The 11761-nt window shown below is 45.4% G+C and overlaps 1 protein-coding gene across 1 annotated transcript in view; it reads left to right on the forward strand.

The window, feature by feature from the left end:
- Dor (vacuolar protein sorting-associated protein 18 dor) overlaps nt 1-11761 on the forward strand; it is a 50847-nt gene that overhangs the window by 20009 nt on the left and 19077 nt on the right. Inside the window, exons 11-19 of the mRNA XM_077670216.1 lie at nt 1950-2042; nt 2880-2937; nt 4147-4250; nt 5486-5546; nt 5727-5791; nt 7826-8123; nt 8983-9076; nt 10406-10479; nt 11064-11219. Of these exons, the coding sequence (XP_077526342.1) occupies nt 1950-2042; nt 2880-2937; nt 4147-4250; nt 5486-5546; nt 5727-5791; nt 7826-8123; nt 8983-9076; nt 10406-10479; nt 11064-11219 (1003 nt within the window). The remainder of the gene's footprint in view (nt 1-1949; nt 2043-2879; nt 2938-4146; nt 4251-5485; nt 5547-5726; nt 5792-7825; nt 8124-8982; nt 9077-10405; nt 10480-11063; nt 11220-11761) is intronic.

Consider the following 11761-nt stretch of genomic DNA (forward strand, 5'->3'; position numbering starts at 1 on the left):
TTCGCAGTTGTTGTTTCGGGCCACACGGTGTTATGACGCAAGAAGGTTTAGCGGCGACTGGATTTGCCTACATTGACGCTCGATCCACCATAGGCTTCAAAGAGTATTCAATGCAGTTCTGATTTCTTACCCCCTGTATGGCTGTTAACCTGACAAAGCTGAGAAACAATCCCAGTGGGTGGCTGGTTTTGTAATGCATTGAAGATGCGTGGTTAGTTTGAAGTAGCCCGTCTAGTATGAAATGCCTGGAGCCCAGGTTTAGCTTTGGTGTGTTGAAGTTGAATTTGAACGTTGAAAGTGGGACCCGTTGCACACTTCTCTGAGAATCGGTATACGATTGTCCTACGGCAGTAGCACGTGCAAGAGCTCTATGGCTTGACGTGGTGTGGGATTTTTTTGGTTAGTTCGCTCCAGGCCATGGAGTAAGAGCAAGACGGGAGGGGAAACGTCGCTTCCTAGGGCGGCCAGGTAATGTCACAAGCACTTGGCCTAGGTTGAGGTAGCGGCATCTGTCAGGGGAGAAGAAACTGCACTGCCGCCGCAATTGGCATTTCACTGCGCAACCCTGGAATAAATCGTGGCCGCTATTATTTTGTCTGTCAGATGCCGCTGCACTCTCCTTCACCATCACAGCTACGGAGCTTTGTAGTCCATGCTTGTTTTCATTGTGACGTTATCTGGTCGCTCTGCCTAGATCTGGTCTCTGCACCCACTGCAATGGGCCATTTCGCCTCCTATACAGTGGAACCTTGTTATGAGAGGCATCGATGTAAGAGACAAAGAAGTATAAGAGACACTATACACCCACATGGATGACCACCCTATCTTCCCCATTAAATTGACCCCTTTTATAACAGACATCGGATGCAGAAGACAGTTTGTTATAAAGGACAAGTTATCACTGAATTTTGGTCAACAATCTCGCTTGCAAGAGATATTTTAACTTCAGATGTGGGGCCACCAGTCACTAACTGCAGTTGTGGCTGTTGTGGAATTAAAGGAGATGACAGACGCCTGCAGTCGCTATTTATTATAACATCAGCAAACACACAGTGGTTCAGTCAGCTGTGAAACGACGAGAAAAGCCCTGCCAATGGAATTGCAACCTACGGAAGTGGTTAAAGCCTACCGCCAAGTGTGCAAACACGACCCCGCATGCAGCACTCTGCACAAGCCAAGAATACTGGGAATGTGCAGTGGGCTCTCCCACTCGCATAGCTCCCAATCAAGAAGCATCGCAGATGTTGAGTCCTGCAAGCATGATGAATAGCCAGAGCACACAACGGATGAAGGTGTGTCCTCTCACTGTTCATCAGGCTTGTGAACTCGACATCTACGATTCCTTTTAAGAGAAAGCTTGTAAAAGCTATAGTAAAAAACAGTGTAAATAACAACCATGAAACAAAAATAAGGATTCAGAACCACTTTATAAATTCTGGGGGCGAAATATGAGTTATAATAAACCTTTTGCAACATGCTGTAGGGTTGTTTTGGGCTTATTTTAGTCGTACGGTGCCCGCATTGAACTAGGGGTTGATCAGTTCTTGAAAACGTGGTCCCTTGCTTATAAGAGACTGTGAAACATGGTTAAGTAGCATGGTAAAGATAGGACAGAGGTAGAGACCACACAGGACTAGCGTTAGTCCTGTGTGGTCTCTACCTTTGTCCTGTCTTTACCGCGCTACTTAACCATGTTTCACAGTTCGAACCAACTAGCCCACATTTACGCGTTGACAAGTATTATAAGAGACGTCTCATATAAGAAACAAACTGCTCCCCAGTACGTGCCTCTTATAAAGGGGTTCAACGATGTATATTCTTGCTCCGTGCTTTAGGCTTACAAAAATGACGGGGTCGCGAAGGGGCTTTCAGAAGACATGTCAGAGAAGCCTGCTTGTGGTTGAGTTTGCCTCCAGGCGCAGTGGTTTCCTTAACACCAAACTGTTTAGGTACTCGGACATGACGGGTCGCAAGAACTTGCCCGGGAAGCCCCTGGCCATGGTGCTCACGGAATTCCACACTTTGGTGCTCTTCGGTGACAGGTGAGCATCGTGAGTGCGAGTGTTGTGAGAGCGGGGCAGAACCATACTGCTGAGGGGAGCATGGCGGTAGGGATGTCTCATGCTCCAAACACCTCCTTTGCTGCCTACTTTTTATTTATTCAATTATTTATTTCTTCCTTCCTTCCTTCCTTCCTTCCTTCCTTCCTTCCTTCCTTCCTTCCTTCCTTCTTTCCTTTTTTCCTTTCCTTTCTTTTGGTTTCTTTCCTTTCTTTATTTGTGTATTTTCTTTCCTTCTTTCCTCCTGTATTTCCTTGCTTTCTTATCTTTTTTCCCTTTCTTTCTTTCTTTTCTTTCTTTCCCCTCTTTCCTTTCATTTGGTTTCCTTTCTTTCTTCCTTTGTTTCTTTTCTTTCCTTCTTTCTTCCTTTCCTTTCTTTCTTTGTTTCTTTCTTTCTTTCTTTATTTCGGAATACTGTTGGCCTTTAGGCCGTAACAGGACAGGCCAACACTTGGAATGTCAAATATCACTACATATAATTCATACAGCAGCATAAACAGCAACACATCACGCTTGAGATGTTACATAGCACACATAGTAAGCATAACCATTGCGCTTCCCATGTGAGAACTGCCTTCTGTCGCAGTTTGAAAAGGGTATTGATTTTACATGGTGAGGTATTCGCAGTGTACCCATGTGCTGTATACTAAGTGTTTCAAGGCTTTCTAAAGGGCTAACCCACAAAATGCTTTCAGTCAAGGTGCGTTTGGAAGCAAGCAAGGCTTTGGATTTCTGGCTTCCCATATCGGCAGCATCTTAGAGTGGCTTACTGAACTGTCCTCACCCTCCCCCCCCTTACCACCCTTCCCTTGCTTGTAGGTTGAGAGCCTACTGTTTGCTGAATGAAGAACTGGTCTTCGAAGATGTGTTCCCCGAGGTATGCAACATTGAAGCTCTTGTGTTCCCATCACGTGTGGCATTGTGACGTTTTTCTTATTCGCAGTTCTATGGGGCAGTTATTTGCGGTATGTCTAATTAGGGACAGCGTGTTCAAGTTGATTTAATAACTTCACAGTATTTTTTTATTGATACATGTCTCTTTCCATCAAAGGAACTTTTGTAACAGCACTGATCTTGTGTCTTTGGCTTCAACTTGGGCTTTACCATGTGCTGTGAAAACCTTTTTAATCACTTGGCGGCTGATGATGCTTTTTTTTTTTTTTTTTTCATTGAGCTGTTGCCAAGGGTTTAGTGTTTGAGGTACAATTCAGGAAGGTTATGTTAAACTAAGATACTCAATAGAAGGATGATGAACCCGTGAAATTATTGCAGGAGAAACTGTAGCCATTGGCCACTCCTGCCATTACCATTTGTAGGTCCCTTGTCACTATCACTATGATGGCGCCAATGGTACTAGCCGTCATGGTACTTTGGTACAATGGCATCACTATTGGCGGCATAATTTGCAGTACCATCATTAATGCTTGCTAGCTGACGAGGAATGCTAGATGGTTTGCTATTATACCTCATAATTGGGCCGCAGGGTGCTTCAAGAAGCACGAACCAAATTTCAGCAGCCGAGATTGCAGTACAGTTGCATTTGATGCCGACTGGCAGGTTTGTCAAGCTCTGTTTTAGGGGCGTAGCCCCTTAGGGGCTGGAGCTGTTGGCGTCTCTTTTCGTCGTCGTAGTCGTAGTCGTCATCTCATGTAGTCACGGTATTGAAACACCCGAAAACTCATTTATGCCTTGTTCTAGAACGTAATGCGTACTAAAAAAACACCGGGACTCTCGTTTACGCCTCACACTTGAGCACTTCGTAACACGTATTAAAAAAAACACCGGGACATTCGTTTACACCTTGCGCTGGAGAGGGTTGTGCTTCAAAGACGCGAGACTTTTACAGCAAAGCTGCATACGTCTACCCCCCCAACAGTTTTATCTCTGTTGGCAAAAACACCAAGGCGCCAAGAGTACACTGCGTGCTTCTCCCCTCCCCGGGTTTCACGTCAGTGGAGATGGCGTCGGGATTTTTTTTTTATGCGGCTAAGCAACTCCGTTCTGGTGGGGGCTTTGCTCTTACTGCTACCATAGCTTGTGGATGTTGTGTCTCACCCTGTGAACCCGTGTATGTCGGCTTTTCTAGATGTATGGCCGGGCGGTTGGCTTGACCAGAGACCCCGTTCAAGGCTTGATCTGGGTTTTCTCCGAGCTTGCCGTCTACCGCTACAAGGTGGAGAACGAGGACCGGTGAGTCGGTGGTCTGTACTGGCGTAAGCGAAAACTGTGAGCCGTCAACCCGAGCTTCTAATTAATGCCTAGGATAGATCATAAGCGAAAAGTGGCCGTAGTTGCCATCGACAACATCACGAGTCGAACCAAAATGGCCGCCACTGCAAAGAGAAAATAAATGAATAGAATCACATTGGGGTTCATGTGGGATTTGAACCCGGGTTGGCAGAGAAGCAGCCAAGTGCACTGACCACAGTACATATATTGCACCGTGAATGGAACAAGAATCGACAGGTGAATGCGACTGCACGTGCGTGTAGAGGAGAGCTCTCGCTGCGAGTTGCGGCCAGTCTGCCTGTCCGGTAATTTGCGTCAAAAGATGAAGAAATGAAAGCAAGGAAAGAGACGCAAATACAACGCAGTTGTGGAAAAGTCTTTGGTGATTGCTGACTTTCGCCTTCAAATCACGGGAGCAGACTTCATTACCCGAACAATTTTCATTTCCATCTTCAATCGGAAACGCCAGGTGCAGTTCCTGAGATAAAATAAAATTTGCAGCGCTTACAATGTAGTGTTTTATTATTATTTTTTTTTTTTTGGACCACAGATACAGGTAACCTGGTTGTGCGCGCAGTAGTTGCAGCGCATTGGCTTGGCCCTGTTTGTAGTTGACTTCTTTTTTTTTTTTTAGAGTGAAACTGTTTAGCAAATCGTAATTTTTCGTGTCTGCCGTTAAAAATACCAAGAAATTGCTGAGTGCGCGCACGTGAGCGCAGGCCTCGCGGCGGCCGCCTGGCAGTTAACAAAATCAAGAAAATGCCTAGCGCTTGTGTGTGCGTGTTTCACGACGACCGCCCACCGTCCCCTGCGCACGTTTGTCAAGCCAAGCATACCCACTTAGGGAGATCGGCCAAGATTGGCCAAAAAAGGAAAGAACTCCATCGTTCGCCATAATCGTGGTGACACTTGCTCGAAACGAGAAAGACTCCAGCGTTCCCTGTAATTGTACGCTCGCTCGGAACGAAAAAGACACATCATGGCATACGCCCCTCCAAGGTGACGTCCAGTGATTATCTCTTCCAAAAAAATGACAAGCTCACGCTTACAGCAGCGAAGAAGCAGCAAACTGGCTGCAATTGTGGACTTAAACCGTCGTAATGTTCGGTCGTGAAGGTTGTGTACAGCTTCGCTACCTTCAAGTCTTGCGCCTTAGTGTGAGCTTTCTTCATTTTCTTCTTTTTGTTCTCCTCAAGGAATGTCTGGGAGGTCTACCTGAAGAGTTGCCAGTACGACCTTGCCAAGAAGCACTGCAAGGTTCGTATTCGTTAATTCACAGTGCTAATTATGAGTCAACCAGTCCAAGCATAATAATTTGTGCACATTTCAAGCCCATGCCTTGGATTTCAACCCCCTCTTCCCTTTTTTGTGATGAAGAGGTGGCTTCAACACTTCATTAGAAATTCTCATCGATGATTTTCCCACATCCTTGCACAGGGTGACCCACAGAAGCTGGATCAGGTTCTCACCAAACACGCCGAAGACCTTTTCGAAAAGAAAGAGTAAGTTTCAGCATGGCCGGTGGTTACAGAAGAAAGTCCCGCCACAGAATTTCACACTGATATATACTAGAGGGAAATCTGGTGCTAGATATACTAGAGATATATACTAGATATATACTAGATACAGTCTAGTCTACTTATAACAATATCCATGTGCCAAGGAAATCCCATCGTTATAACCGATAATTGTTATAAGCGGGTTGCGAAATAAAAAGATGGAATAGAGCTCAAAACATTTTATTCGCATGCCAGCAAGGTGGCACTACTACTAATTTGCGGAAAAGAAGCCACAGTCGGTCACCATTGTTTGCCGCGTGTGAAGGTAGCACAAATCTTTTCTTCCAAGAGCATCTATATGTGTTTCATCTAGCTAAGGTAAATGTCCTTGGCGGAAACAAAGTCCCCGAGGGACTGTGTCACGCATTGGGCGTCCTGCGAAGACACTACCTGAGTAGGCTGCACAAGCGCGTCATTAGAGGGGTCACTGTTGCACTTTTGGTGCACAATATAACCGCATTCAATCGTTATATCCGATATCGTGGCGCTGGAGCATTGTAATAAGCAGTTTATTTTACCAAAGAAAGAATACAAAAGTTGACGGTGCCATAGCTGTTCATCGTTATATCCGATATATTGTTATAAACGGTATCGTTATAAGTGGACTTGACTGTATGTACTGGAGGGAAGCCTCGCTTCAGCGAGCGTGCCATTGTGTACTGCGCAGGAACTTTCCGCTTGTCCTTGGCATGGCTCGTGAACCGGCTGAATAGTTGTCTTTGGCAAAAAAAAAAAACTCAATATCATTGTAAAAAGTCACTCAAAGTTGTTTTATCAGTAGAAAAGTGGAGCTATAAACAATTTATTTGTCACAAATTTTTTAGAAGCTTCATGCAGGCCGAACAAAAGGAAAATGTTACCCCTTTTTGTGGATTTTGGCTTCGAGAGCGAAGCGAAGCCATGTGGCTAGCCAAACCAAGTATGAGAGGAACGTTGCACCTCTATTGTGGCGCCCACGACAGCACGCGATTGCAGCGCCACATTTTCGTCAGTATGTATTACAGTTGAACACCTTTAAAAGAGACACGTACCGGGGAGCAGTTTCTGTCTCTTATATGAGAGGCCACATAAGCAGGGAACCATGTTTTCACTAACTGATCAACCCGTAGTTCAACATGGGCACCGTACAACTGAACTAAGCGCAAAGGTACACTTACAAAAGGCTTATTCTAATTTATGTTTTGCCCCCGGAGTTTATGAAATAGTTCTGAATCTTTGTTTGCTTCATGACTGTATTTACGCTGTTTTTTTTTATAACTGCTTCTACAAACTTCTCTTCTTTCACTGTCTGCGAAAGATGAAGAATCTTCGATGTCGTGTTCACAAGCCTGATGAATAGCCAGAGCACGCAGCTGCTTCTGCTGTGTGCTCTGGCCATCCATCAGGCATGCAGGACTTGACATATGCAATGCTTTTAGATTGGGAGCTATGCGATTGGGAAAGCCCACTGCACACTCCTAATATTCTTGGCTTGCGCAGAAGCTTGCATGCACAGTTGCGCTCGTACGCATGGCGGTAAGATTTAACCACTTCTGTACCTTACATTTCCATTGGCAGAGCTTCTCATCATCATTTCATGGCTGACTGAACCACTGTGTGTTTGCTGAAGTTATCATAAATAGCAACTGCAGGTGTCTGCCGCCCCTTTGATTCCGCAACAGACGCAACTGCAGTTTGTGACTGGTGGCACTTCATCTGAAGTTAAAATGTCTGTTACAAGCGAGATTGTTAACCGAGATTCAAGGATAACGTCTTTTATAACCAACTATCGTCTACATCCGATGTCTGTTATAAAAGAGGTCAATTTAGTGGGACAGATAGGGCGGCCATCCATGTGGGTGAATAGTGTCTCTTGTACCCGATTGTCTCTTACATCCATGCGTCTTATAACGAGGTTCAGCTGTAGTGTGGAACTCTGTGGTTCCCGCCACAGTGGCCCCTGAGGGAGCGGAAGGAGACTAGATGGGACACTCGCAGGTACGTGAAGAGTGCGGAGCTGTACGCACAGACGCGCGCCTCGTTCGAGGAGGTGTCGCTCAAGTTCCTGCGGGCAGACACCAGCGAGGAGGAGGCGGCGCTGCGGCGGTTCCTGTCGCAGAAGCTGAAGGGCCTGCGGCCGGCGGACAAGACGCAAACGACGGTCATCACCTTCTGGCTCATCGAGCTGTTCCTCAACCGATTGGGAACGCTGCGCACGGCGGGCCGACACAACGAAGGCACCTACCTCAACCTGGCCGCCGAGTTCCGCGCACTGCTCGAGGAGCCCAAAGTGGCCGTGGGTGGCCTCCTTTTCATCCTCCTCATCATCCTGCTCATTACAACCATCCTCCTCATTATCATTATTGCCATCGTCCTCCCCATCATTGTAATCTCCAGTATCATCATTCACCCTACTGTCATCTTCGTTATTATACCTACTGCCTTAATCATCATCATCACCATCACTGTCACCCTCCTCCATTTTCATAATCCTAATGATCATTCTCTCCAATACCATTGCCCTTCACATCACAACAATCATCATCATCATAAGCCCCATTGTTATTGTCATCATTCACACTGCTCTCATAACCATCATTGTCATAATCCTACCATTATCGCAATTGACCTCCCCCTCATCATAACCCTCATTATCGTCATAATCCCCAGTATCATCATCATCATCATACCCACCGTCATAATCACCCTCATTGTCATCATCCTCCCCACCACCACCATTGTCATCCCCATCATTACCATCACCCTCCTTTCTCCTCCTCTATCGAGCAGTCAGGGGGAGCATGTTTCAAAAATCCCAGAGCATGATTTTTTTTTTTTTTCGATTCTTGCTTTCTGTGTTCTTTGACATGTCGTTGGCATACCCTTACCAACTCTGTTTTTGCTCACTCCCTTACATACATCATATGGGGAATTTCGTACCGGATGGGGGTTAAAAAGCAAGTGGGCAATTAGGCATCTGTTATTTTCAGTGCAAATTCTTCCGTAATACAAACACCATTTCCCATCAAACCAAATGGTAGCGCCGTATGAGCTTTCCAGTCGTCAGAAAAAGACAAAGTACACGTTTCGTTTTATCAGCTTTTTCACGTTATCCTCTTTTCCTTTGTCCCACTGCTGTTTTTTCATTTGTTCAGGAGTGCGTCAGCAATAATCGCAGTGCTGTCTACAAGCTCATAGCGAAGCATGGTGAAGAGAACATTCTCATCGACTTTGCCAACATCATGAAAGGTCAGTGGTGCATGCTTAACTTTCCTCAAAAATGCTGGTTTTGTTGTCTTCTTCATCACAGAGAGGCAAGGCTTGACGGGATACAGTTCTCTTTATTGAGCAAGCTTTAGTTTCAAATGCAGCCGCAGAGTTGTCACTTGTGCAAATAGTATGTGAGGAACATGTAGAGCAAATCCCTGCTTTTCTTTTGGCAGTTGTGTGTATTTTACGGTTGGTTCACTGTGTGAATGGTTGGTTAATATTTTAGCTTTCTGTAGAGCCATCTGTGTCCATCCTTTTCGACAAAGCAGTCGTGTTTGCTCCCAGAATGTTTGCCTCCAGAATCAAGATGGAGGCTGTGAAGAAACGTCGTTTCATTGTAAAGATCTGTGGAGAGATCTGTGGAGATACTGATAGATTGTTCATTTCACTTAAAAATTCTTTGAAAGTATGCATTTTTTTTTTCTTTGGATGCAAATGCATGCAGTAAAACCACACTGTTACTGAGTTGTAGTGGGAGTTCAAATTCCATTATCATGATCATTGCTTTGTTATATAACCAATGCCCACTTTTACCACCAGTCCGACAAAGGGCAAACGAAAGCGGTCCCGTACACTTATTAGTTTGTCGTCGTCTATTTGGTTTTTGTCATGGTCTAACTACCTACATGTGGGGCTGTTTTCTTGGCTGCTGTTTTTTTCTTTTCGCTTGGGTCATTCTGAAAATGGGATGAAATAAGCAACAGGCCTTTTTCGGGCTTTCAAGATTAGACACGCATTATTTATTTATAGTTCAGATTTTCATCCCAACATTGCGTAGGATACTTCATTTGTAGTTTTTGAAATATTTTTTGGTTTTCCTCTAAACATTTCACAAGGCAGGGGCCTAGAGGGAAATAGGTCTTCTGTGTTGTAGTTTTCTTCTTCACATGCTCTATGTTCTTCCCCAACTAGCCTCACAGTAAACCTTAAGCAGGCATAAATTTGTAAATGTGCTGAAGTGAAATGACCTTAACAACCATTACCAGGGCATAAATTCTCTTTTGTGCAAAGCTGGTAAGCAGTGTTTAGGAAAAAAAATTTCACAATCCTTTTTATCGAGCCATTTTGGTATAGTACTGTTGACTGTCCGTTTACTATAAACCATGCTTTGCCCGCTTTCACATACGGGCACACTGAGCTTTCTTGTAGAATTAAAACGTCCGCCAAGTTTTGCATAAATTTGGCCAACACCAAGAGCAGTGCTTGGGTGGCCAAGGTTGCGCCTTGGTCCCTGCACTGTGCAGAATTTGTGTGGGCGCTCATGCCTAGACCTGTTCAGTCTTTCCTCATGCCTCTCTCTTTGTGCAGATTTTGAGCGGGTCATTCAGTACCACCTGCAAAACAAGAACTACGTGGCAGCCCTGGAGGTCCTCACTAGGCAGGTGGGCAGCATTGCTTTTTATTTCGTTGGCTCTTCTGAGGCCATAGGCAACCCTAGCTTGCTTAGTTTTTGAACCTGTTCAGCAAGTGTTTTCTGATACAGCCTTCCACTGTAGTCGTCTGTAGGTCTCTGCTTTGTCATCTTGGACCACCCAACAACCGCGCAAAACTGTTTCGGACAGGCAAATAAAAGAGCAGGGATGTAGGGAAGTCTCTGGGTGCACCCTCACCCTCATTTTAGGTAGACTCAAAAGCTATTTATGTTGAACTTGGCACGCTTGTTGTTCTGATGTGGCGCTCTTTCAAAGGAAGTGAAGTTGCATGTTGTCTTTTTTTCTACGTCCAGTTTCGGATAGTGTGAAACTACAGCTGGAAGAGGTCGTCAATATTTTTAAAGTCCACTCTGTGGGTGGTTGATGCTTGGAGTTAGCGAGCCCAGGCCTCATATATTAAGGGGGGAAAACTAAACTATGGAATCTTGTCTATAGTAGATGCAGGGTTGAGTTAGTATTGTTGAAACGGATCTGGCTTGCAGTAGACTCCGCAGATTCTTGAGCGTGCTAGTGTGTTGTTGTTGTTGTTCCAGAACAATCCGGAGCTGGTGTACCAGTTCTCGCCGACCCTGATGCAGAGTGTTCCGCAGCGAACAGTGGACATGTGGATCGCGCAAGAAAAGCGGCTTGATCCCGCGCGGCTCATACCCGCCCTGGTGCAGTACGACAACATCAGGGATCGCTCGCAGGTCGGTGGCGCCCCCACGAGAGCAAAGCATTTGCCCAGCTTGAATGAACCACTGGGTTTTTTGCCTTTGCGGTAACCAGTGTTCCTTTGTTCCCGTGCATGTTCCTTTTTTCCAGTGATGGAACTAGTGTTGCCTTTGAGGGAACGTAGTGTTAGGTGTGCAGCGGATATTAGCAAAAGGTGACTGGACTATTGGTGCTGAAAGAGCAAGGAAGGAATGATCAAAGGCTATACTAACTCCGATTAGCGTGATAGCGTTGTGCATTATCGAAGACAAAATACAAGTTGGAGTCTCGAAAGCGATAAGCAGTTGTAGGTAAGTTACTTGTGCAGGTGAGATGGGATGTGCCATCACCCCGATTCAAAGGGGAAGCTTTTAGTCGATCAAGGAAGAGGGCTGGGTGCATTTTGTGATACAGGGAAACAGTTGATGGCACATTTTGTGTTGGGGAATATAGAGAATCATCCAATCGGTGCAGCTACCTGAACCACTGCAGTTGGGGCTCCAGCAGGCAGAAATTGTCTTTATTCAAATTAACCGGG

This window comes from Haemaphysalis longicornis, unplaced genomic scaffold (genome assembly GCF_048455015.1).
Source record: "Haemaphysalis longicornis isolate Haplotype H1 unplaced genomic scaffold, Haemaphysalis longicornis Haplotype H1 scaffold_5, whole genome shotgun sequence".
Taxonomy (NCBI): Eukaryota; Metazoa; Arthropoda; class Arachnida; order Ixodida; family Ixodidae; genus Haemaphysalis; species Haemaphysalis longicornis.